The sequence below is a fragment of the Vipera ursinii genome (genome assembly GCF_947247035.1).
Source record: "Vipera ursinii genome assembly, chromosome: 1".
NCBI lineage: Eukaryota > Metazoa > Chordata > Lepidosauria > Squamata > Viperidae > Vipera > Vipera ursinii.
Genome location: NC_139512.1, coordinates 343,745,497 through 343,773,485, shown reverse-complemented (window position 1 = coordinate 343,773,485; position 27,989 = coordinate 343,745,497). Strand labels below are relative to the sequence as shown.

The 27,989-nt window shown below is 42.2% G+C and overlaps 1 protein-coding gene across 5 annotated transcripts in view; it reads right to left on the bottom strand.

Moving 5' to 3' along the window:
* CLIP2 (CAP-Gly domain containing linker protein 2) overlaps positions 1 to 27,989 on the bottom strand; it is a 99,472-nt gene that overhangs the window by 31,141 nt on the left and 40,342 nt on the right. For all 5 annotated transcript variants that reach the window (XM_083349389.1, XM_083349391.1, XM_083349390.1 and 2 more), the window contains exons 4-7: positions 9,869 to 9,993; positions 3,458 to 3,671; positions 1,952 to 2,149; positions 206 to 309 (exon numbers count right to left, since the gene is read on the bottom strand). In XM_083349389.1, the coding sequence (XP_083205515.1) occupies positions 206 to 309; positions 1,952 to 2,149; positions 3,458 to 3,671; positions 9,869 to 9,993 (641 nt within the window). The remainder of the gene's footprint in view (positions 1 to 205; positions 310 to 1,951; positions 2,150 to 3,457; positions 3,672 to 9,868; positions 9,994 to 27,989) is intronic.

The following is a 27,989-nucleotide window of genomic DNA, read 5'->3' as shown; positions in this document are numbered from 1 at the left end:
TGTTTATTTGCCTTCTCCTAGGCCAGGGGTAGGCAACCTCGGCTCTTTTATGACTCATGGACTTAGCATAGCTGACTCAGGAATTCTGGGAGTTGAAGTCCATGAGTCATAAAAGAGCCGAGGTTGCCTACCCCTGTCCTAGGCAAACAATCCATATTTCACATTCGTTCTATTTTCAGCTCCCCAACCCTCAAATAGTAGATACCTTTTCTCCTCTTCTAACTGGTTCAGCAGCTCGACTTTCTCCTTCTGTGATCCATCCAGCAAGGCGCGTGCTCTCTGCAAATTTCCCTCGGTTTCAGTTACATACTAAAAATGAAACAAAAAAGAAAGCCCCATCAATCTTCCAACATTGTACAGATTAACACCGACGTAATTTCACTACTGTTACCTTTTATTCTTGCCCATTAAGAAGAGGAAATGACCAAAACAAATGAACCTGGCAAACATTAGTTTTCCATAAACGATTTTACTTCTGCCTTTTTGTCCCCAGAGGCTCAGGAGATATTTGACAAGGCAGCCTGGCAATTTTCCATCACAAGGCCCACCAGACAGCGGCATATTTACTTAACAGTTTTATTCAACATTTAATAATTTCTGCAAGAGTTCTAAAAATCTACCTGCGGCCTTGCGAGCGGGTGTGCACGCACAAATACATGGAAAAGCAACTCGAATCAGAACAATAGCATTATGGGTTTAATCTACCTGGACAAGGCTGTTAGCAGCATGTGAGCAAAATCTGTTAAGATCACCTTATTGGTATAGAAATAGTCCTCGGATTACAACCATCTGTTTGAAGTTACAATGGCACTGAAAAGAATGACTTATGACCGTTTTTCACACTTACACCGTTGCACCACCCCATGGTCATTCGATCAAAATTTGGCCGCTTGGCAACTGGTACATATTTATGATGGTTGCAGTGTCCTGGAGTCATGTGATCATTTTTTATGGTGATCCTCACCATGACCTTCTGACAAGCAAAGTCATTGGAGAAGCCAGAATCACTTAATAACTGGATTGCTAATTTAACAATTGCAGTCATTCACTTAACAACTGCGGCAAGAAAAGTTGTAAAAGGGGGCAAAACTCACTTAACAACTGTCTTGTTCAGCAACAGAAATTTTTGTTCTATTGTGGTCATAAGATGAGGACTACCTGTACACTGTTTAGTGTTTGGTTTCCTGATCTTGGCAACTTCCAGGTGTATGGGCTTTAACTTTCAGAGTTCTCATTGATGTCCCTGCTGATTCTGGAATTCGGGAATTTGAAGGCCATCCACCTGGACATTGTCACAGTTGGGAAAGCTTGCTTTAGGTCAAGGGTAGACAACCTTGGCTCATTTATGACTCGTGGACTTCAACTCCCAGAATGCCTGAGCCAGCCACGCTGAGGAGAAATGGAGAGGTTTCCATGCTGAGCCATGCTGGCTCAGGCATTCTGGGAGTTGAAGTCCACGAGTCATAAAAGAGCCAAGGTTGCCTACCCCTGCTTTAGATAAAGCTTGGTGAATAACAAATAACAAATGATTATTTCTGCTAACAGTGATGGACCTTTTTTGTGCTTGCAAACCGAAATCACACTTAGTGCTTAATAATGAATAATTCAGTGTGTTATAAATCAGATGCTTTTCCTTCCTGGCTTCTTATCAACCTTCTCAGGTAGACCTGACAGAAAATACAACCAGAGAAACTAATTCTACTTTATTGTAAAGCTACATCAAAAGAATCTTGCAGGTCTGAAGGTACAGTTCTCTCGCCATCTCCTTTACAGCCTGAAAACCTGGGGTGGGAGCGCCCCTTTTGAGCCTCTTTCTCTGCTCTTTATGCACCTGTACGCTACGTCTCTTATATGACCATTCTGTAGGCAGCAACTCTTACCCCATCTCTCAAGATCATCCCCACATATTATTGCACTTCCTGTTCGTTCTCACCCACACAGGTCTACCTACTTGCTCGTGCTGAGCTTTCAAGATGGCAATCTCCTTCTCCACCTCACATATGCGGCTGGTTGCCTTAGCAACTTCAGCACGCTCCAGGTCACGCTCAGCCAGGAGCTGTTCGATGTGCTGCTGCTTCTCCTTTAATGCTTCTTGAAGGGCTGTCGTGCCAGAGATCTTCCGGGCATAGCGAGAAGAAGTCTCGGTCAGCTGAAGAGGGAACATTGGAAAACCACAATGGGGAAAATTCAGTTAGCCTCTTCTTTCATCATGTCTTTAACATTGCCGCAAAATTGAGCATCGAAATACAGCCTGAACATATAAATCCATTTAAGCTGGATAGGATGAGCTCTTTCCTGACTAATCTGTCCTCAAAACCAACTACTATCATATCAGGCTTTGGATGCAGAACCGGGAAAGAGAGAAAAGAAAATGGTGCTGGTGCCAGTCAGGCCAAGAAGGCAGACTCAACAACTGAGTTCACACACTGCACTATGTTAAAAGGGGCCTTCAATGGGCTTTTGCTTTAAATGTTATGTGACTCCAATTGCTGTGGCTTCGAAATCATGATTTATGGCTTAGAGCTCCTTGTGACCTCATCCAATTATGATTTATTCCTTAAAACACAGTAAATAGAAAATGGCTCAGTGCCGTGTGTGAACCCAGCCACCATTTCCTCTTTGATCACACTGCCAAGAACAATGGTTGTTGAAGGAGGCCATCTTGGAGGAACTAACATGGATGTAGGTCCCAGCTTGTCCATCTCTCTTTCAAAACTGTGTGTTTCTGAGAAAGCAAAAACAAAAACAAAAACCAATCATAGGCAGGCAGTGTTTTTCAATCTTGGCAATTTGTGTGGATTTAACTCCCCCAATTCTCCAGCCAGCATGCTCACTAGGGAATTCTGGGAGTTGAAGCCCATGCATCTCCAAATTGCTAAGGTTGAGAAACATTGCTCCAAGATATTCCATATACTGTATTTATTTTTTTTAATTCCATTTATATCCCACCCTTCTCCGAAGACTCAGGGCGGCTTACAAGCTTAGCAGTAGCCTTCATTCTATGTATATGCCTGCTCATTAGGGCTTTCACACACACCCCAAGCGGCATTATTACAAAGTCAGCTTAATTGCCCCCAACAATCTGGGTCCTCATTTTACCTACCTGGGAAGGATGGAAGGCTGAGTCAACCTTGAGCCTGGTGGGACGCGAACCTGCACTAATTGCAGGCAGCTGGTGTTACTTAAGGAGGCATTAGCCCACTGCTCCACCAAGGCTCTTTATTTGGGCAACAGTCTTTGTATCAGTTCTCTCATATAACGGGAAGGGAATTGCAAGCTCAGCGATGCTATGACTGGAGCTTATACAATCACTGAAAAGACATTTTAAAAAAGGAGGACGAATGACATCATAAGCATCATGACATCATCCACATCTGTTATGATTGCATAATTCACGGCACCTGCACAGTTACACCATGATGCTTGCGACATCATCAAGGCTTGTTCTGAATCTTACCAGACCACTCCGGCTAGGCCTTCCCCCTACAGAGGAGGCCACGGAACTGACAGAGCTGATGGATGAGCTGCTGGGACTGTGGGTCAAGGCTGAGACACCCATGGCCATCCTCTTACTTTTCTTCGCTTTGGCTGGGCTAGTGGACGGGAACCCAATCCGGATGACTTTATGGATAGGAGCAAAGAGTCCAAACTTTGGTGGGCACTGAAAATATCTGGAGATGAAAGAGGAAGTTGATTTTCAGCAATTTTCCAGCATAAAACATTTCCAATTTCACATTCTCTTCTTCACTGTGTGCATCAGTGAATTTAACACGTTTCACAGAGACCAGCCAAGCTGAGAACATACAACCCTTTTTTGGATTGTGAGCCATGAGTGGGTGGACCAGGTCTAAGCAGCTTGATCTGATTAATTAAAATTAAAATTAAATCCAGCTAATGGAATGACTCCCTGTGCATTTAATGATTTTGTCTTCAGTCATACTAAAAAATTAAAAAGTGATTTTTGAACAATTGTAAATCCATTATCAAATCCCAACTCAGCTTTATGGATAGATAAAATAAAACCACCTCAGCATGTGGATTTATTTACTGGAGCTGCTATTCTCTTTGCTGAATCTGTAGTCACCATTCCTTTGTCCTTAAAGTGTGACATTTGATGCAAAGATCACAAGGATCAGGGTTTCTGGATTATGATCACGTTCAGCTGATTTTACTCTTTCAAGAGATGGAGGCTAATAATTTACAAATCTAATGTACAGGTATTTCCAAAGGAAACCAAAAATATTTTTAAAATACCTGATAATCAAAACAATACAATGAACTTATTAAAATGCCCAATAAGGCATAATAATGAAAATACACACAGGCAGTCCTTGACATACAACCATAATTGAGCCCAAAATGCCCACTGCTAAGCAAGGCAGTTGTTAAGCGAGCTTTGCCCCATTTTATGACCTCTTCCCATAGTTGTTAAGCAAATCACTATAGTTATTAAGTGAATAATGCGATCGTTAAGCGAATCTGGATTCCTCCATGGATTTTACTTGTCAGAGACCAGCTGGGAAGTTTACAAATAGTGATCATGTGATCCAGGGACAGTGCAATTGTCATATGCCAGTTGCCAAGCACCCATATTTTGATCATGTGACCATAGGGATGCTGCAACGGTCGTGTGAAAAACAATCATAAGCCAATTTTTTCAGTGCCGTTGTAACTTCAAACAATCACTAAATGAATAATTCGAGGACCACCTGTAGTATTAAAATAATAACGGCAATATAAAATTTATAAAAGCTATAATGTAGTGCTTGACTTACAATCATTTGTTCAGCAACTGTTTGACGTTATAGTGGCACTATATAAAGGGAATTATGACTGATGCTCAAAATTATGGCCATTGTAGCATCCCGGCAGCCATTTGATTAAAATTCAGGAGCTCAGCAGCGTGCCCATACTTATGACTGCAAGGGTACTTCAATTCTCCTCACCCACCTATCTCCCCCACATCTGGGGATGTTTGGCCACCCTGCACCAGCAGCATTCCTTGGTGACAGCACTGGGGCTGGGACTGAAGTACAGATCCGAGGACTTTAGCAGTCTCAGCCAGCTGCCATCTTCCTCAGGCCTCTACTTCATCGCAGTGCTGCCACTGCCACTGAGAAATACTCCCTCAGTCCCAACATTGTGGCCAGCCACCACAGTGCAAAGGCCCAGATGTCCCCATGGCCATGTACTCCATAGGCCCTGCTAGGCCCAGCTGCCGTTTGGCATCTCCCTCCCACTGCCTCACTATGTGGAGCAGCTGCTGGCCACACTAGGCCTTCTTCCCAAGCCCCCCCCACACACCGTTCTTCAAGTTGCATGTGCCCATTCTCGAGAGACCTGGGAAAGATGGCTTCATGTGGCCAAGAGCTGCCTCGCAAAGGGCCAGGATGGGCACAACTCATCAGCAGTGGGAGCAAGGCGATGATGAAAGTCAGCTGTGTGTGTGTGTGGATGGCAAGGGTGACTTGAGAATGGGACTCCACTGGGGCACTTCCTGCAACTCTGTAGCTTTGTGCCTCACTGCTGGAGCCTCCCAGGGTACAGTGGCTGTGCACTGTACTCTTGAAGCTTCCTGGGACAAAGCAGCTTTGCACCACACTGTTGGACCTTCCTGGAGCACGGCAGTTTTGCACCACTCTGCTGGACAGAATTGGGATGGCTGAAGTTTCCAGGGATGGCTGTGGCTTCCCACCGCTGCTCAGAGGGTTTTTGCAGCCCCAAAGCACCAAGATATCCTTCAGCCGCAACGTGACAAGCAGTCCCAGAGCTGTGTGGTTTGGGGGCTGCTTTCCACCCCTCAAAACAGGGTGCAGGTCAGCCAAATGGGTAGAGATGGGGTGAATAGGGATTTGTGAGGAGTTGAAGGGGAGGCAGTCTCTTACCTGGGAAGAACTAAGGCTGAGGGCTGAGACGGATCAAGGCCAGATTGGCTTGGATGGGATGAAGTTCGGTTAATAATGGCATTCTGATAACAATGGCAACAGAGACTGCCAGATTGCTACCATTAAGCAATGCAATCTCGTGTCGTTGTGCTTTGTGGCCACATCACTTAGCAACTGAAATTCCAACTGCAATTGTGGTTAAGTCAAGGACTAGCTGTATTAATAAACAACAAAGCTACTGCATGATAATATACGCCTATTTAATTTAGCACTTGCGCCCTCTCTCTCTCTCTCTCTCTCTCTCTCTCTCTCTCTCTCTCTCTCTCTCTCTCTCTCTCTCCCTCCTCCCCCCTCCTTATTCCTACCACCAATATATTAGCCACCATTTCAAAATCTGGTGTTTTCTAATAATGGAATTTTTTCATTCCAGTTATCTTCAATGGCCAGTCTAGGAATGATGGGAACTGTAGTCACCCAGCACCTCCAGAGAGCCTTAAGTTTAGGAAAGTTATAGAAGGTGAAGGTTTGGAAAACCAAAGATTTTCAAAAGGAGAAAAGCTCACTCTAGCATTTCCAATGGCTAAACAGCAAAACAACTGCAGCTTTCCCCCAAAAAAGAGAATGAAAATCAAGGCAAGCCGCAGAAAAGTGTCTCTGCGTGTGTGCGGGTGAGGGGGGGAGCCAATAATATGATGTGGCAGCAAGTAGTGAAAAAGCAAGGGAAGGTTTTTATAGTCATGCCAAGTCATTTGCCCAGATGTGAGCAGATGTTCCAGAACATTGCTTCCAATTTGCGGACACCCACAAGCACGCAGAGAGAGCTGGCAGCTGTTCCAAGCTGTCTTGCCTACATAAAGGAGGAATTGCTCAAGCATTAACAACATGGAAAGCTGAAGGAAAACTCTTCTATGCTGGGGAGAAGAAGCCAGCTGCAAACAGCGGCTTCCACCTGCCTTTTCCAAATAAATCCAAAAACACTTGTTTGGATGCTTTCAACGAGATGCCAAGAGAAGGTAAAGAGGTCCAGTGGCAAAGAGATTTCCTTGCCAAGTCATTCCTTGGTCTTCCATACCACATAATGAGAGAGCAATCAACAGACCAGCCTTCTCTAACCTGGTGTTCTCCAGATGTTTGGGGGCTCCAGCTCCCAGAATTCATAACCTCCTGGTTATCACAGACCTTCATTTGCAATCTGACTCAGTCTACAAATCTAATCCTGCTGCCTTTGAAAGGCTGAAGAGAGTTACCAGTATTAAGAGAAAAACAAGAAACTGACTGATGCATCCATGCAGGGCTGAGTCACTGACAAAGCGTATCTATCTGATGAGTGTCCTCCGGTCTTGTGGGTGTATCGTGGTGACAACAGTGGATAGCTACTGTGTAGTGCTGAGTGCCAAGAAACCTAGATACCAGTTTGGTTTTCCACTGTGGCTAGAGCACCCATTACATCAGGGCTTTGTGTGAAATAAAAACAAAAGAAATATAGATATACAGGCAGTCCTCATCTTACAACCATTCCTTTAGGGATTGTTACAATGGCACTGGAAAAAAAAAAGGACATGGCTGGTTTTCACACCTACAACCTTTGGAGCATCCCCAGGGTCATGTGATCAAAATTCAAATTCTTGGCTACTGGCATTATTATTATTATTATTATTATTATTATTATTATTATTATTATTATTATTATTATTATTAATTTAATTTGTATACCGCCCTTCTCCCGAAGGACTCAGGGCGGTGAACAGGGCAATACATAATAAAACAAGATACAAAAATTAAAAATTATTAAAAGTAATTAAACAGAGATGCCCGTAATAAATTAGTACAGATTAAAAGTTAAGCCAATTTATAAAACCCAACCCCATCCCATCAGGTCAGGCCGGCTTGCTCAAAAAGATGGGTTTTAAGATCGCGCCGGAAGGAGCGGAGATCAGGCGCCATCCGGAGCTTGACCGGAAGATGGTTCCATAAATCCGGTGCGCCCACAGAGAACGCCCTCCCCCTGGGGGCCACCAGTCGGCATTCTTTGACCGGTGGCACCCTGAGGAGGCCCTCTCTGTGGGAGCGTACTGGGCGGAGGGAAGTTGACGCCGGCCGCAGGTGCTCTCCAAGGTATTCCGGACCCATGCCATGTAGGGCTTTGTAGGTCATTACTAACACCTTGAACCTCACCCGGAAGACAACTGGAAGCCAATGCAGCTCGCGGAGCAAAGGTGTGACATGGGAGTGTCGGGAAACTCCCAACACAACTCTCGCGGCTGCATTCTGTACCAGTTGGAGCCTCCGGGTGGTCTTCAAGGGTAGCCCCATGTAGAGAGCGTTGCAGTAGTCAAGACGAGAGGTCACGAGCGCATGAGTGACCGTACGTAAGGCATCCCGGTCTAGATAGGGCCGCAACTGGCGCACCAGGCGGACCTGGGCGAAGGCCCCCCTAGTCACAGCTACTATATGGTCTTCTAGGGAGAGCTGTGAGTCTAGGAGGACTCCCAAGTTGCAAGCCCTATCTACAGGAGGTAATAACTCACCCCCCCATAGAGAGGGGTGGGATATCCTGAATGTCCCGAGATGCCGGTACCCACAGCCACTCAGTCTTGTCAGGGTTGAGTCGAAGCCTGTTCCTCCCCATCCAGACCCGGACCGCCTCCAGGCAACGGGACATCACGTCGAGGGCATCACTGGCATGTACTTATGACAATTGCAGTGTCCCGGGGTCACGTGATCACCATTTGTAACCTTCCCAGCCGGCTTCTGACATGTGAAGTCAATGAGGAATCCAGATTTGCTTAACAAACGACCGCATGATTCAACACCTGGGGAACATGAAAGGAGTCACCTTGAAGACTGCATTATTTTTAGCCATCGGGCGCAACGGTGTTGTCACTGGCAAATCCTTTCAACCCAGAAGAACTCTTCGGTTAGCTTTGTAGGTGCTTCTGACACAATTACGGACAGACTTAACATCTGCAGTGATTTGCTTAACAAATGTGGCAAAAAAGGTCGGAAAATGGGGCAAACCTCACTTGCCTTACTTAACATGTTGGGCTCAAAAACTAGTATTAGTACTAGTGCTAAAACTAGGGGAACTGCTTTTTTTTCTTTTTTCTTTTTTAACCCAAAACTGAACTGGGGATCTACCAATTTATTTCAGGCACTCCATGGTCCATGAAAATCAAAGGTTAGAAGACTTTGGTTGTTCCATGTTTCAGACTAAACAAAGCAAGGCAAAGATGGTGTATTTCATTCCCTTTCCCCCCTATCACACCATCACATCTCACTCCCAACCATCTTCTAAGCAGTTGTCAGCATCCTTAGCTTCCTTCCCTCTAGCATATTTTGCTTTGGTTGTAGACCACCCAAGAACACTTACAGTGTACATAGGACAAGTAATGCATGCAATCTTTTGTACTATTCCAAGAAGAACATTTCAAACCTCAATTATTTCAAACAGTGTGGAGGCAGAACACTGTCCGCATCCCCAAGAGATCTCCCAGGATGCTGCAGCTCCAACACATGCTTAAAGATGCTGCACACTAAAATTGGTGGCAGGCATTCATCCACCCTCACAGTATCATGGGGAGGAAAATTAAGCCTGACAGGAAGACAGTGAGGGCATTTGGCCCATCAGGCCTTGAGAACAAATGGGAGTGGGGATGGAGAGATATAACAAGACATCTCCGTTGGCTCTAAAGAAAGCAGGCATCTGCTGACCCTGAGAGTTACGGAGATAAAATAATGAGTTAACTTTTAGAAGGAAGTCTGAAAGACAGCTAGAAGAAACTTTGACCCAACAACCAGAAAGTGATTTTTTCAGTGCAGTTCATTCCCCCAACAGAAATAGGGGTCTTATCTGTGGTTGACTTCAAGCCAAGGCTGGACAGACATTTGACAGAGATGTTTTCATTGGGATTCTTGCAGAAGAATCCACTGAGCAGAAGGTTGGGTTCAGTGGCCTGAATTATTCCAAAGGCGTCTAGAAATACCTTGTTCCAGCAACAGCTCCATCGTTCTTTCCCAGAGGTTCATCCAACTCCACACCACACCATTCCCCTTTGGCGAAATCCGTCTCCCCTACATAGCGCACCACACCGGTTTTTGTTCCACCAACCTGTTAAATCATTTGACGGAAAGAATTTTTTTTGAAATATATATAATTAAAAAGAAGATTAAACAAGTCAAATTAAAAGCAATCATTTTTCAATTCCAAAATGCAATGTGAGACCAAGATGAATGCAGCTAGTCCTTGACCCATGACCATTCATTCAGCAGCTATTCAGTTACAAAAGCAGTGAAAAGTGACTTGCGACTTATGACCATCACAGCATTTCCCCACGGTCATGTGACCAAAATTTGGACGTTTCTCAACTAGCATGTATTGACTATGGTTGCAGCATCTCAGGGTGACGTGATTGCTATTTGCAATCTTCCCAGCTGGTTTCTGACAAAGCAAATGGGGGGGGAAAGCCAGATTCGCCTAATAACGCGGGATTCATCTGCAATCATTTACTTAACAACCATGGCAAAAAGGCCATAAAATCAGGCACAATTCACTTAACAACATTTGTTTAGCAATGGAAATTCTGGTTCCAAATTGTGGACGTAAGTCATGGACTATCCTGTAATAATAGCATTTGCCAAAAAGTAAAAGAAAGCCAAATAAAAATGTTGGAAGGGTTCAAGCTTCCAAGTGATGCGGAAATGCTCATCAGAGAACAAAGAGAGGAAATTGTATTAAAAATCTGTATGAAAGCAATATTTTTACTAGTCAAACTGAATGTCCACAAAAAATATGCAGTCTTTCAAGTGTCCAACAACTCTTCATCAGGCAATTATGCTCAGCTATCTGGAGAAAGCAAAAAAACTTCAATATTATATCATACGACTCCTGAGAACATAGGAATAACTCTGTTGGACCAGCCCAGAGTCCATCTTAGCCGAGCACTTTGTTTCTGACAGTGGGTAACCAGATGTCTCCGAGGTGCCCAAGCATTTCCCTTCCTCCCACTAGGCTTGCTGTCCCTAAATTAGAGGTAACTGTGAGTCTTCAACATTGATAGACATCTTCTCCATTAAGAATGGAATGGAATGGAATGGAATAGAATAGAATAGAATTCTTTATTGGCCAAGTGTGATTGAACACACAAGGAATTTGTCTTCAATGTATAAGCTCTCAGTGTACAACAAACAAAGGGATAAAACATGAATCATGAGATATAATCATAAATCCATTTCCTTTTTAAGGCCGTTCAAATTGGTGGCCATCATATCTTGGAACACTGAACATCTCAATTCCCTTCTTTTTAGTCTTACCATCCACTCAGTTAAATAACTAGTACCTGCAGTTTTCTTTGCTCCATTTTTATGTCCTAGTTTGATATGCAAATCAAGCCTATTTGCTTAGTTTATTGTTCGATATTTCATGTAAATCAAGAAAAATGGTAACCAGATTTAGCGTGTAGTGCAAATAGTCAATTGTAGTATCTGATCTCTCCTTCCATTTACATTTTAACCATCTAAAGCAGAATGTAAATTAGGATAAGGACCTGTTCCATATATGCAGTGTTGTTCCCGCTCCTGACACTGAAGGAAATAGAATCATGGAGTTAGAAGAGATTTCAAAGATCATCTAATCCAATATTTCACAACCTCAGCAACTTTTAAGATGTGTAGACTCCAACTCCAACATATGAAAACTTGAGGGTCAGCTTATTTGTGAATGGTGCATTTGTCATGGTACAGATAGTCCTTGACTTACAACCATTCCTTTAGTGACTGTTCAAAGTTACAACAGCACTGAATAAAGTGATTTATGTCCATTTTCCACACTTATAACCATTGCAGCATCCCTGTGATCACGTTATCAAAATTCAGATGCTTGGAAACTGGTTCCTACTTTATGACGGTCGCAGTGTCCCAAGATCATGTGAACACCTTTTGCAACCTTCTTACAAGCAAAGTCAATGGGGAAGCCAGATTCACTTAACAACCATGTTACTAACTTAACAACTGCAGTGATTCACTTAACAACTGTGACAAGTAAAGTAATAAAATAGGGCAAAATTCCCTTAACAACTGTTTTGCTTAGCAACAGAAATGTTGGGTTCAGTTGTGATCTTAAATAAAGGACTACCAGTATTTTGGTTAAAAATTCAAGAGTCGGCTCATCTGTGGATAAGTTAATCCTTGAGTATATATATATAATAAAAAGCTTTCTGCTTCTGAATTACACTAACAGCAGGGAATCTCGAGGAATTCAAATGTACCTCAAGATAATTACTTAAAATACTAGTGTATATATCTGAGGATAAGCCTATCAGTTGGTAAGCAGAACCCAGTCTTTTTGGTACACTTCATCAGCTAAAATTCTTGGCTTATCCATGAATATATACAGAATTATTATTTTGGGCAGTGGTGTCTACAGCAGTCAGAACCATGATATAGAGAGTATCAGGTCTTAGTAGCTGACTCAGCTGATAGCAAAAACCTCCCAGAATTGACTTTAACTAGATTTATGGAAATGGAATTGGATAAGGTTGCAGAAATTCTAGCCAATGGATGACTCTCACTTTGGTATCCAATTTATCAAGCATCCCAGAATTAGATTAAAAATTTCAATATTTCATTAACTGAAATAACTCCATATATTATATTGTCCTGAAAATTGCAGATTGCTCTTAAAGTCCATTTAATATATGAATAACATAGCAATAATCAACACAGTATAAATCATAAAATAAGATTAAAAGCTACAATAAATTCTATCCCAATACCTGAAATTTATTCTCATCTATCAAATCTAGAAAGTTACAATATTTAGACTTTATATTAAGAGAAACCAAATTTTGGGTGCGACTCAAGCCCATTTATAGAATTATAATCCAAAAATGATTCCCCACATGAGTTCTGTATCAGATTTATTTTTCAAATACAAACTTATTTTAGACACCAGTGTGTCTACTGCCATAATTAGCCATTCAGCATGTACTTTTCAATAATAAACAGAATATCCTTCTAGCAGTTACCATGTTCAATGTTAGTTTATGTACTTTGGGGAAATATAGTAAAGGTTTATGTACTTTGGGGAAATATAGTAAAGCAATATTTAACAAAAGTTTGCAGTTAGAATTGTTTCATTCTAGTATAAATTATTTCCCAAAATTGTTTACAACATTCCAAACAAATATGGGGGGAAAAATGGTCCAACAAAATCATTACATTTCCAAAAAATTTTTAGAGAATGAATTCTCAATCACTACTGAGGTATCCGCAACAAAACAACTTATAACTTACAAGTGTAATAGAGAATTCGTCCATTCATTGCATACCAATTATTTATATACAACTAAAACTGTCTTGCCTGTCTGTAACCTTCAATTACCCAAAACAATGCATCATAGGGCAACAGTGTGTGAAGCAAGGAACCTTGAATGGGGTAACTTAAAAAATGCATTCAAAATCTGCGATCAGCGGAATTGAAATTTCAAGGATCTTCAGAAAGCTTGTACAAGTCCTCGACTTACAACCATTCCTTTAGTGACTGGTCAAACTTACAACAGCACTGGAAAAAGTGACTTATGACCATTTTTCACACATATCATCGCTGCAGCATCCCCATGGTCATGTGATCAAAATTCAGATGATTCATATTTATGATGGTTGCACTGTCCCTGGGTCACGTGATCATCTTTTGCAACCTTCTGACAAGCAAAGTCAATGGGGAAGCCAGATTCACTTAACAACCATGTTACTAACTTAACAACTGCAGTGATTCACTTAACTGAGGCAAGAAAGGGGCATGAAATGGGGCAAAACTCAGTTAACAACAGTTTCACTTAGCAATATGAATTTTGGGCCCAATTGTGGTTGTAAGTCAAGGACTGATGTGTTTGCAAACTTGTGGGTGGGTGCTGCAATGCTACTGTGTTGCTGCAAACAGCCATGGTCACGTCATGATTTTCAATGCTGCCTGCCAGGTTTCCGCAATCAAAGTGATAGGAAAACAGGTAAGAAGTTGAAAATCATTCCCCTTCCTATTGATTTCTTGCCCGTCTGTGGTCAGTCTATAAGGAGATATATCTGAAAGGATGACCCAACGGGTTATGGTCTTCTAGTTGTATCAAAATCCTGCATCCATTTAATCATACAATCTTTACATGTTCAGTTTCTCAGTCGTATTTCACCAACAATTTATAAGTGAGGCCCAGCAATCACTCTGAATTTTGCATTCTATGGTTTTCAGAATCAGTCAAGTCTCTAAGCATTCTCTCTTCTTTTCTCAGTTCTTTTCATTACAACGGTACTTATTTCAAGGTATTGAAACCAACTGGGTGGCTCCAGCCTTTCCGAAGATAAAAGTCTCTTGTCTTATTAATCTCATTTTACAGTCTGTATAATCTGTTATCTCTCTGCTGAGTTAAATAGACTATTGCAAGGTTGTGTGATGATGTGCTGCAGAAACTAGCCAGCTTTGGCTGATCTAAGAAAAGTAAACATAGACAGACCTGGTTAATAATGAATGGAACGTTATTGAGAAATCTTAGAGAGTTATAAAGATAGTCCTCGGGTTACAATTGCTTTTGGAACTGGGATTGGACAGTTAAGCGATGTGTTTGTAAAGCACAACATTTATGTGATTGCAACACTTAGCGAGAGCAATCCCAGCAGCCATCATAACTGCAGAATACACAGGTGGGAAAAAGTGGGAGTCTCAGGTAAGGAACACAGGGGTAAGCAGGGCTTAAGGTGTTCTGCAGGAAGATGTTAGGGAACATGGGAAGGCCGGCAAAGGCTTCAACCCGGCCAGCGAAGGTCACAGGTGGTTCTGCAAGTGGGTGCACACTGGAATGCAGGGACAGAAGCTGCTTTGTAGTACAAGATCCTAGGGGGTCTCATATTTTATAGTTTGCTGCTTGGGAGAAAATGGGGCATGGGGGGAGCAATCTACTGGGGTGACTTGTGAATGGCGATCACATAATGTAGTGCATTGCAATGCGATAATTGTGAGCCAGGCTCCCAAGCACCTGGATTGTGGACACATAACTGCAGAACACTGCCATGGCTGGAAATTCAAGGACAGGTTGTAAGTCCTTTTCAGCACTGCTGTAATTTTGAACAACCACTAAATGAATGGACATAAACCGAGGACTACATGTAGTTCCAAATGTCTTAGGCTTAAGGACTTAAGAATAATGTCTAAGCTCTTCTCTTGCTCTGTAGTAACGCCAGATCTTTTCAAACCCATAAATATGCTCCATCTGCCTTAAACAATAAATAAAAACCAACATTTTAAACAAAATCCAAACATAAAATGTTTCTTCTGAACCCAGCCTAATGCAGGCTTTGGAATCTGGGTCCTCCTTCTCTCCTCCCACTCCCCAGGATGCCCCAGTAAAAGACTAGAGTTAAGTCTTCAAGAGTCTTCAAAGGCAGCTCAAACAGAGACTGCATCTCTCCCGCAACAACAAGAAAATAATACCTCTTAAGAGCCAGGAGAGAGCAAAAGCTTAAATTATCCTGTCTCATCACTGTGAGGCTGTCACTGCTCCGAGACCACCCACACTCAAGGAAGTGCAATGTAAAGCAACCCCTTTTGTTTTTATTCCAGAATTCAAAATGGCCATAGAGAAAGCAGCAGCCTGTTCAGAACTGTAAGAAAACAAAGGTGGATAGTGAAAGATGCACCCTGCATTGCCACTGCCATTAACCATCAATTTCAAGCACCGGTGTGCATTTGCTTTAGAGAAGCGATTCACTGGCTTTTCCCTCTAGAACAGGGGTGTCAAACTCGCAACGTCACATGTCGTGACGAATCGTGACTTTTTTTTGCCATTGCCGGCAATGGGGTGGGCGTGGTTTTGCTATGATGCATCCGGCCCGCGGGCCAGCAGTTTGACAACCCTGCTCTAGAAGTTCATTTCTACAGATCATTCACCAGAGGTGAGCATTAAAAGTGGCTCAGAACTCAAAGTAACACAAAAGTTTTTTTCACAGCTCTATGCCAGAACTTGGTTTCAGCTTCGCATGTTGTACCTACCCAGACACTGTGGTTTATACACTCCAGTTTAAAGGTTGGCACATTGTCTGATCCCAGTCATCCATGGTTTATTTTTGACTATGCAAACCATGGATTCATTCTGTGTGGGAATTCAGCACCTGTAGATCACCTGGGTTACATAGACCAATGGTCTGCCCATTGTTCTAACTAATGACTTTAAAATAAAGCAAAACATCAACTCACAAAAACAGGTAGTCCTTGACTTACAACCATTTGTTTAGTGACTGTCTGAAGTTACAACAGCACTGAAAGCCAGCTGGGTGTCTTTAAGCCAATCACTCAGCCCAACTTACCTCACAGGATTGTTGTTGTGGGGAAAATAGGAAGAGAAAGAAATTGTGTTGGATATGTTCACTGTCTTGAATTATTTGTAAAAATAATAAAGGTGGTGTTAGGAATTAAATTCCTAACCTGGTTTGGGTGAAATACATATAATATGGTTGTGTACCTTTAAGAAGAGAAATGGCCTAAGGGTGTGACTAATTCTATTCAGCATAAATGAATTTCAGATGTTAGACTTATTCTGGCTCTCTCTCCTGTTTTTTCTCTGACTGACTTGTTACTGTGTGTATTGATATTTGACTTTTAACTGGTAAGGATTTTTGACTGACTTTGTTTACTCCTGAACTGTTATTCAACGGTGATTCTTCGTTACTGACCTTGGATTGAAAGCTGGACTATATGTAATTTTGCTTTTTTTTTTGTTTTGTGTTATATTTTCTGAGTAAAAATATTGTTATGATACAACTCAAGTTAGTTTGCCTTTTACTGTTTGCTTCTTAAAGGTCCCAGTACACTTTCCTTTGTGCATTGCAAGCCATATACAACGGCACAAGGGATATTTAATCCGTTTTGTATAACTCGGCTTAATGGGTCAAACTACGTATCCTGGTCTACGCAATGTAGTTTGCTGTTGCGAAGAGAAGGTCTATGGGGCGTAGTTAACAATCCTCCTGATGTGACTGCCTGGAATCCAGATGACGAGGATGACGAGAAGAAAATTGCAGCTTTTAATAGAGACAATGAAAAAGGTTTGTGCTTAATTGGGCTAACGCTAGGTGACCAACAGCTTGTCCATGTACGTGGAGAAGAGTCTGCTGCTCGTTGTTGGACCACATTGCGGAAGCTGTATGTTCGTGACAGTGTGGGTGCACACATACATCTCACAAGGAAGCTGTTTAGGGCTCGTCTGGAAAAGAATGGGGACGTGCTGGCTCACCTAGACTTTATGAAGTCAACCCTTTTGGAGCTACATGAGAAGGAGCTCATTTTTTCTGAGTTACATCAGGTCTACATCATTTTGTCATCGTTAGATGACAGCTACGACGTGTTTGTTTCGTCGCTTGAAGTTCTGTCTAAAGATGAACTAACTTTATCTTCAATAATTGGAAGACTACTGGAGGAGTACAGAAGACGTATTGAAAGAGATCAGCTGAGAGAGCCGCTACCACAGGAAAAGGAGCATACTACAGCTGCTTACATGGCAAAGAAGTGCTATAACTGTGGGGCGAAAGGACATATAGCAAAGTTCTGTAAGAAAGGAAACAAGCAGAGGAACGAAAGCCATAGGAAGGGAAAGAAAGTGGTTAACGTAGCTGTGTCTGATGCAGCAACAACCAGTAATCACAATTTATGGGTAATTGATAGTGGGGCTACCCAATGCATTACTAATTCAAAAGAACGTTTTGAAAAGATAGCTTATAGTAACAGGTACATAACTATGGCTAATGGATGGAAAATAAAAGCCTCTGGTGAGGGTAAGGTTTATTGTTCTTTTATAAGCAAAATTTAGATATGCTTTATGTTCCAAAAATTAATGATAATTTACTATCTGTTAAAGCTTTAGTTAAAGCAGGGTTAAAAGTGACTTTCCTAGGGGAGGAATGTCTTATTGAAAAGAATGATGTGAAGGCTGTAGCTAAGTTGAAAGATGGTTTGTTCGTTCTACACTGCAATCCTATAATGATGGCCAATACATGTGTTAACCAAAAACCACATGATAACTGCATTCATTTATTGCATCGAAGGTTGGGTCATATAAACTATAATGCTCTTAGGAAAACGATAGAATTATCTACAGGAATAAAAGTGAAAGCTTGTCAAAAATATCTACAATGCAACGTTTGCAGTAGAAAAAAGAGCAAGGCAACACCAGCCAATAGGCTAGGTGCCTTTAAGACTAATGCTCCATTAGAATTGGTTTTTGCTGATATAATTGATCCAATGAAACCGAGTTTAGGGGGGGGCTTGTTACATATTAAGCATACTAGATCATTATAGCAGATATGGTTTTTGTTACCTCCTAAAATCTAAAGCAGAAACTGCACAAAAATTTTCTAATTGGCTTAGGTTTGCTGAAAGAAAGACACAATTAAAAGTGAAATGTATTATCACAGATAATGGAAGTGAGTTTACTAACAAAGAATTCACTGATTTGTTAGTGTCTGTAGGGATAGAGCACAGAGGTTCAGCTCCCTACAGGCCACAACATAATTCGTTTGTAGAGAGGCGTGGCCAAACACTGCAAGCTATGGTTAGAGCTATGCTAGAGGATTCTGGTTTACCGAATGGTTTGTGGGGGGAAGCAGCTATTTGTGCTAATCATGTATTAAATAATGTGGTCAGTTCAGCTACTGGTAAAATTCCTTTTACGTTATGGCATGGTTGGAAACCTGACCTCAGTTATTTGCATACATTTGGTACTCCTGCATGGGTACATATTGTTGTTGTTGTTAGCTGCGAAGTCGTGTCCGACTCATCGCGACCCTATGGACAACATTCCTCCAGGCCTTCCTGTCTTCTACCATCTTCTGGAGTTCATTTAAGCTCACGCCTACTGCTTCAGTGACTCCATCCAGCCACCTCATTCTCTGTCGTCCCCTTCTTCTATTGCCCTCGATCTTTCCCAGCATTAGGCTCTTCTCCAGTGAGTCCTTCCTTCTCATTAGGTGGCCAAAGTATTTGAGTTTTAGCTTCAGGATCTGGCCTTCTAAAGAGCAGTCAGGATTGATCTCCTCTAGGACTGACCGGTTTGATCGCCTTGCAGTCCAAGGGACTCGCAGGAGTCTTCTCCAGCACCATAGTTCAAAGGCCTCAATTCTTTGGCGCTCAGCCTTTCTTATGGTCCAACTTTCACTGCCATACATTGCAACTGGGAAGACCATAGCCTTGACTATACGCACTTTTGTTGACAGGGTGATGTCTCTGCTTTTTAGTGTGCTGTCTAGATTTGCCATGGCTTTCCTTCCCAGGAGCAAGCGTCTTTTAATTTCTTGGCTACAGTCCCCATCTGCAGTGATCTTGGAGCCCAGGAAAATAAAATCTGTCACTACCTCCATTTCTTCCCCATCTATTTGCCATGAATTGAGAGGGCCAGATGCCATGATCTTGGTTTTCTTAATGTTAAGTTTCAACCCAAGTTTTGCACTCTCCTTCTTCACCCGCAACAACAGGCTCTTTAGTTCTTCTTCACTTTCTGCCATTAGAGTGGTATCATCTGCGTATCTTAGGTTGTTGATATTTCTTCCAGCAATCTTAATTCCAACTTTTGATTCATCTAGCCCTGCCTTTCTCATGATGTGCTCTGCATATAAGTTAAATAGGCAGGGCGACAGTATACAGCCTTGCCGGACTCCTTTCCCCATTTTGAACCAATCAGTGGTTCCGTGTCCAGTTCTCACTGTTGCTTCTTGACCCGCATATAAGTTTCTCAAGAGACAAATAAGATGGTCTGGTACTCCCATCTCTTTAAGAACTTGCCACAGTTTGTTATGATCCACACAATCAAAGGCTTTAGCATAGTCAATGAAGCAGAAGTAGATGTTTTTCTGGAACTCCCTAGCTTTCTCCATGATCCAGCGTATGTTAGCAATTTGATCTCTAGTTCCTCTGCCTCTTCGAAATCCTGCCTGTACTTCTGGTAGTTCTCGATCCACATACTGCTGAAGTCTAGCTTGTAGGATTTTAAGCATGACTTTACTAGCATGAGAAATGAGTGCAATGGTGCGATAGTTTGAACGGGTACATATTACGGCCTCATTAAGAAAGAAGGGAGAACATAGAGCGAGACAGTTAATCTTTGTTGGCTATGAATCAAATCATAAATCTTTCCGTTTCTGGGAGAAAGGAACCAAGAATGTATATTGTAGTTCAAGTGCTATTTTCCAAGAACAGTCAGGTTGGGATAGGTTAGAAAATGCTGTGTGCATTCCTCCACCAGATTTAACTGATTTCTTAGAAGATTCCAATAGAGAAGAGGAAAAATCTGCCCTTAATATTAAACAAGAGTCATTGTTAGAGGAGGTTGGGGAGGAGGAGAGAAAGGTGATTGTACCCACTAGCCCATTTCTGCTCAGAAGGTCTACTAGAGAGAGACGACCACCGGAACGTTATGAGGCAGGGTTGATCTGTCAGGTAGATGTGGAGCCTTCTACTTTTGAAGAGATAGTAATGTATCCTGAGGAGGAAAGGGAGAAATGGAATGTAGCTATAGTTAAAGAGCTTAAGTCTTTACAAGATCTAGGTGTTTACCAAGAAGTAAAGATTCCTCAAAATGAAAGTCTACTAGGATGTAAATGGGTTTTCAAAATAAAGGAAAGCTCTGAGGGAGCAGCTATTTACAAAGCACGAATAGTAGCACAGGGGTTTGCACAGAGGAATTGTGACTATGATGAAGTTTTTTCACCAACTCTAAGAGCTTCTACTCTTAGAGCAGCGTTGGTGTGGGCAGCTAGTAAGGATTATACTGTAACTCATATTGATATTGAAACAGCTTATTTACATGCTGATTTAAGTCATGATATCTATGTAAGAATTCCACCTGGAGTAACTGTAAAGCAACAAGGTTATTGTTGGAAACTAAGAAAGAGTTTGCATGGGTTGAAACAGGCTGGATATGAGTGGAATAAGTGTTTGGTAAAAGAATTAAATACACTGGGATTTAAAGCAAGTATTGCGGATCCTTGTTTGTTTGTTAGAAAGCAAAATAATAATTTAACATTGTTGTTACTATTTACAGATGATATTGCTATTATAGCAAAAGATAAGGAAACTGAAAGGATTGTTTCAGATTTGGAAGGCAAATTTAGAATTAGAAACCTAGGGGCTATTAGCCATTATCTAGGACTGGATATTGCCAGGACAAATAAGCGATTTAAACTAACTCAAGCAAAGAAAATCAATCGTTTGTTGAAACGTTACAATATGGAAAATTGTAAACCTGCCAAGACTCCTATGTCTCAGGGTTTCGAGAGTTCAGCACCTCCTCAGGGTGCCTCCGATCAAAGAATGTCGACTGGTGGCCCCCAGGGGGAGGGCGTTCTCTGTGGGCGCGCCAGACCTCTGGAACCGCCTGCCGGTTGAGCTCCGGATGGCCCCCGACCTTCGCTCCTTCCGGCGCGATCTAAAAACTTATTTATTTGAGCAATCTGACCTGGTCTGATGGGTTAGGGTTGGGGTTTTAATATGTTTTTAATACTGTTTTAAACTTGGGCTAAATATTTAATCGTTTTTTAACTTTTGTATTTCGTTTTTTATATTTATTGCCCTGTATACCGCCCTGAGTCCTTCGGGAGAAGGGCGGTATAAAAATATAATAAATAAACAAATAAATAAATAATAGCAAACCGTTTGATAAAAACATATACCAATCATTAATTGGGAGTTTGATGTACCTGTGTCAAGAGCTCATATAGCTTTTACTGTAAATCACCTTGCAAGATATTGCGAAAATCCAACAGTAAAATGCTGGCAAGGTGCTAAAAGAGTTTTACGGTATTTAAAGCACACCATACATTATTATTTGTATTTAGAGCCAACAAGGGAAATGGAACGGAAAGCGTTTGCAGATGCCAGCTTTGCATCTGATACTGTTACCAGAAAATCCACTTCAGGTCTGGTTATATTATTGGGAAACGCTTTGATAGGATGGAAATCAAACAGACAGAAACATGTTAGCTTGTCTACAATTGAATCTGAATTCTCCTGTCTATCGTTATTGTGCACTGAGCTACTGGTTTGGAAACAGTTAATGTCTGATATGGGGTTGGAATGTAAGAAACCAATAACTGTGTTTGAAGACAATCAAGCAGCTATTAAGTTGGCAACAAGCGCTGCAGTAAACACTAGATCTAAACACACAGATCTACCTTATCTCAATGTCAGACAATGCATTAAAGATAATTTAATAAAATTGGAATATTGTGCTACAGAAGATAATATTGCTGACCAGTTTACTAAGGCACAGGGTGCTGTGAAACATAAAACTGTATGTAATGAATATAATTTAAGATTGTAAAAGTGTATGTCACCCAAAAGGGGAGATTGTTAGGAATTAAAGTCCTAACCTGGTTTGGGTGAAATACATATAATATGGTTGTGTACCTTTAAGAAGAGAAATGGCCTAAGGGTGTGACTAATTCTATTCAGCATAAATGAATTTCAGATGTTAGACTTATTCTGGCTCTCTCTTGTGTTTTTTCTCTGACTGACTTGTTACTGTGTGTATTGATATTTGACTTTTAACTGGTAAGGATTTTTGACTTTGACTTTGTTTACTCCTGAACTGTTATTCAACGGTGATTCTTCATTACTGACCTTGGATTGAAAACTGGACTATATGTAATTGTGTGTTTTTTTGTTTTGTGTTATATTGTCTGAGTAAAAATATTGTTATGATACAACTCAAGTTAGTTTGCCTTTTACTGTTTGCTTCTTAAAGGTCCCAGTACACTTTCCATTGTGCATTGCAAGCCTTGTACAAGGCATTCTGCACATTCTAATTTTTTTTCTTATTAACAGGTGGGATACAAACAAACAAAAATAAAATTCAGGTCCTTAGTCAAGGACAATCTTTGGTGTCCATAAAGGAGAACTGTAAAGCCAACAACAAAGTAATTATGATCTTATTTCCTTAATGGGGGAAAAAATCTCCATCATGTAAAAAAAAATAGTTGAAAGAAGTTGCAGGTATGATTTTTAAAGATTGAAAAGCATTAAAAAGCTGGAGACTGCTTTCTGCAACTTTAAGTCATATGGGAATTTCTGTGCATTCTACCTCCACAGAAAAAAGGTTTAATACACAAAATACCCAAGCTTGCATTCATAATTATTAATCCCACTGAATTCTGCTTGGGTTTCCTCCATAATTCCCATGTCCAAGAGCATGGCCCTGCAAACTTCATGGCTTCCTCAACAGCCAGCTGCTGTTTCCTAATTACAGAGCAGTCGGTAATTTTATCCATATAAACATGAATAATTCAAGATCAGCAACAGAAGGGACATTAAAAATAAAATTTATAAAGTACATTTTTTGAAAATCCAAAGCGCACATAAATGTAAATTGAGAAGTGGATTAGGCATCTCTGGGGGAGAGGGGGGATTGCCAACACAAGTGTTTTTTCTGCCTTTTTAACTTTTTAAAACTCTTTTAATAATTTCAACTTCACCTTTTTAATTCTATTTTTGATTTTGTTCTTATTTATGTTTTATATTATGGTATTTGTTGTATTGTAAATTACATAGAATCACTTAGCTGAGATGGGGTGGGTGGAAATGGGAGGAATAAACAAACAATTAAGACAGAATCCTTTTTAAGGACTGCCCAGAGAACAAGGCCACCCAACCCCCCAACCTGTTGTCCCTAGCAGGAAATTGGAAGATAAAGACATGTGGCCTAAATTAAGAGTCAGTCATAACATCCACGCTTCCTCTGCAATTTTCAAATTATGCCACAGTTCTCAAGAAAGTTACTTTGCTTGCCTGTTTTACATTTACTGAAGCTTTCCTCAGCCTCTTAGTGACATCAAAATGGCTTCCTTGTTTCTCAGAACTTGTTCAGATCCATTGGTATGTTGAATCTTTAATTACAGAATAGACTATTTGAATCACACGTCTATCATTTTGCATTGCTTCCAACAGAAAAGAAAATTCCCTTGAGAAATTTATAAATAGGCAACAACTTATTTGCCCTGTTTCTCCTCAATTCTGTTTTCTAAATATTGCTGCTTTGGCACATGGAAGTTCTACACAAATATTTCAAGTACTACGAGAGGCTTTTTAATGGGAGAAAAGCCAGGGTACATGGAATTAACGGAAAGCAACACACTAGTTTCCAAGCTAGTGTGGAGAGCTTCAGCTTTACTAATATGTATTTTGAAATAAGCTCTCCTAACACTCCCTAATTAGAAATGGAAAAAAAATCAGCTAGGATCACAAAGGATTTGAAAACGGAGAACAGAAAATCAGAACCAAAATCAAAAACAAAGGGGTAAATAATTCATAATAGGAAAGCCTACATTTCTTAGGGTGGCCTGTTCCGTATCAAAGAGGGAGAAAGAAAGAAAGAACGAGGGAATCCAGGAGCAGATTGTGAACGACTGATTCAGATCTTCCTTCAGACAGTCTTAGAGCTAAATTTATAGCCTACATTGATCAAATGCCTTCATGTCAAGGGATAGCTTCTGACACAGCAGAGAAACCAAATGTATAAGTAGTCCTCGACTTACGACAGTTCATTTAGTGACTGTTCAAAGATGCATGGCACTGAAAAAAGTGAACTTACGACCATTTTCTCCATGGTCACGTGATCAGATGATTGGCAACTGACTCATATTTAGGAAAGATGCAGTGTCCCAGAGTCATGTGATCACCTTTTGCAACCTTCTGACAAGCAAAGCCAGATTCACTTACCAATTGTGTTACTAACTTAACAACTGCAGTGATTCACTTAACAACTATGGCACGACAGGTGGTAAAATGAGGCAAAACTCACTTAACTCACTTAGCAACAGAAACGTGGGGCTCAATTGTGGTCGTAAGTCAAGGAATACCTGTACTTGGAGATGAACCAAGAATCTAAAGTGCCAAAATATAGCCCAAAAATTGGATTCAGCTTATCTGTGGCTGAGCTTATCCACAAGTAGATAAGGTAACACTTCCCATATACAGGTAGTCCTTGACTTAACAACCATTTGTTTAGCGAGTCCCAAAGGTGCTTTATCAGGAGGCAACTGGACTTTTTTGTTTTTCTTTGATGATGTTTCGCTTCAACTCTGACTAGATGATGGGGAGTGGAAGGATTTATACTTATTTACAGACAGGTGGCCATTCCCATTCTTTTAGAGAGTCGTTGGGGCCATCAGGAGGTTTACTTACCTGTGTCCTCAGGGTCACCTGAGTGGTGCAAATGGGCATGGAGACTTTTTGGCTGCAGGATGTTTTCTGCCCTGTATCCCTTCACTGTTGAAGACAGGCACAGGCTGTTGGGGATGAGTCTGTGTTATCCGCATCTCAAACTGAAGTGCAAATGGTTCCTGTAGTCTGCAATGTTTTCTGGAAATCCATTCATACTCCCTCACCATTTGAAGGGTGTTCATCCCAAAGTGCATAGCTAAATGTCTATGGAGACATTTAGACATTGACCTTCTAAAAGAAGGCAAATGACCAGCTGTCTGCAAGCAATATAATCCTTTTACTCCCCACCATCTAGTCAGAGAAGAAGCAGCTTTTTGGATAAGAAGCGAAACATCATTAAAGAGAAACAAGAAAGTCCAGTTGTCTCCTGAAAAAGCACCTTTGGGACAACCATGACCTGGATGACCAAGAATCGCCACAGACATTTGTTTAGCGAGTGTTACAACGGCACTGAAAAAGTGACTTTCGACCTGTCATTTTTACTACCATCGCAGCATCCCTACGGTCACATGATCAAAATAACAGGGCAATTGGCATGTATTTACCAGGGTTGCAGCATCCTGGGTTCACCCGATTGCCTTTTACCACCTTCCCAGCTGGCTTCCGACAAGCAAAGTCAATGCAGGAAGCCGGATTTGCTGAATGACTGCATGATTCACTTACCGACTGCAGTGATTCACTTAAGAACTGTGGCAAAAAAGATCGTAAAATTGGGTGAGAGTTAAGCCAACCCTTGCTTAGCAACAGAAATTCTGCTCCCAGTTGTGTTTTTAAATCGAGGAATACTTGTTATATCCTGTATGGAATTGTGTATATTTCCATCTGCAGATAAGCAGACCCTCAAATTTTAAACCAAAATAGCATGAAAGTTACAGGTCAGCTTATCTGCAGGTGGCACATTTTTCATGGCATTTTGGTTCCAAATTCAAGGATTTGCTTCTCCATGGGTGGGCTTATCTGGAGATCTATACAGATTACCGTATATCAGGGGTGTCAAACTCAATCTCATTGAGGGCCGCATCAGCATTGCAGTTGCCCTCAGGGGGCCGGGTGGGTATGGCCAGGGTGGGCGTGGCCTACTGGGTGGGTGTGGCTAGAGTGCATATGGCCTACTGGGTGGGCGTGGCTAGAGTGCGTATGGCCTACTAGGTGGGCGTGGCCAGCTCTACATCGTTGGCATCAAGGGTGCCTATGGAGGCCCGGGCAGGAGTGGGACAGATCTGAGGGTCTCTGGCAGGAGGAGGGTCTCTGGGCCAGGGCCAAGGCAGTGGGGGCCGTTCCCTCACTCTTTCCAGGATGGCTTCGCGGGCCACACGAAACCACTTCGCGGGCCGGATCTGGCCCCCGGGCCTTGTGTTTGACATGTTTGCCGTATATACTTGAGTATAAGCCGACTCGAGTATAAGCCGAGACCCCCAATTTCACCCCCAAAAACTGGAAAAAGTTGTTGACTCGAGTATAAGCCGATCCGCCGTTCTGCAAGCCTCCGCCGCCGGCGGAGGCTGGATCCGCGCTCTGCAAGCCTCTGCCGCCAGCAGAGGCTCGATCCGCCATTTTGCAAGCCTGAATACACAGGAATACCCTGTGTGGCCGCGGCTCTCGGGGAAGCCCTGGCTGTCCGCTTCCTCGCTCCACGCTGCCATTCGGGGCCCGCGCGTTCCCCGGGCAAATCGCGGCGCCCAGCAGGAGAGGAAACACGCCCACTCCAGTCGCCCCCCCTTCCCTCAGGAGACGCGAAGCAAGTGACCGCCCGGAGCTTACCGAGGACTTGCTTCGGTGCTTCCAGGATCGCGCGCACCTCTCCCAAGCCGCCGCTGTCCGGAGACCTGCCGACGTTTGGGGAGGTTTGGGGAGGTGCGCGCGCACCTCCCCAAACCTCCCCAAACGTCGGCAGGTCTCCGGACCTCCGTGCCCTGCCTGCCTGCTTCTTTCCGCTGCGGAAAGAAGCAGGCAGGCAGGGCACGGAGGTCTGCTTCTTTCCGCAGCGGAAAGAAGCAGGCAAGCAGGGCGCGGAGGTCTGCTTCTTTCCGCAGCGGAAAGAAGCAGGCAAGCAGGGCGCAGAGGTCTGCTTCTTTCCGCAGCGGAAAGAAGCAGGCAGGCAGGGCGCGGAGGTCTGCTTCTTTCTGCAGCGGAAAGAAGCAGGCAGGCAGGGCGCGGAGTATATACGGTATAATTTCCAGAGCAAAGACTAGGCAGAAAGTAAATCTGCATCTAATATCAATCTCTTGAGTTATCTGTAGTATACAGGTAAATCCTTGACTTACGATAACACTTGAGCCCCAAATTTCTGTTGCTAAGTGAGACGTTTGTTAAGTGAATCTGGCTTCCTCATTGACTTTGCTTGTCAGAAGGTCAGAAAAGGGGATCACATGATCCAGGGACACACTGCAACCGTCATAGGTATGAGTCAATTGCCAAGCGTCTGAATTATGATCCTGTGACCCTGGGGACGCTGCAATGCGCACAAGTGGGGAAAATGGTCATAGGCCACTTTTTTTTCATCCCAATGTAACTTTGAACGGTCAGTAAGTGAACTGTTGTTAACTCGAGGACTACCTGTATAAGCAAAGACTGCAAAGACAAACAATCATAGAACGGTGTTGTAGCCTTAGCCTACAGATCAGAAGAAAGGCAATGGTGGACTAAGATGCCTACAAATTATTTCATTGAAATTGCCTGGCTTCCTGTTTCATCTGACTTCATTTTTATTTTACATTCATTTCATCCTGACGTCTGCAGAGTGAACGCAGACGAATACTATACGGAGGCTCACACCACATGTATATTTCTCTTGGCAAGAACAAAAAACAAAACAGCACACTTGAAATAGAGATTATGGCTTAATGTATGCAAATCAA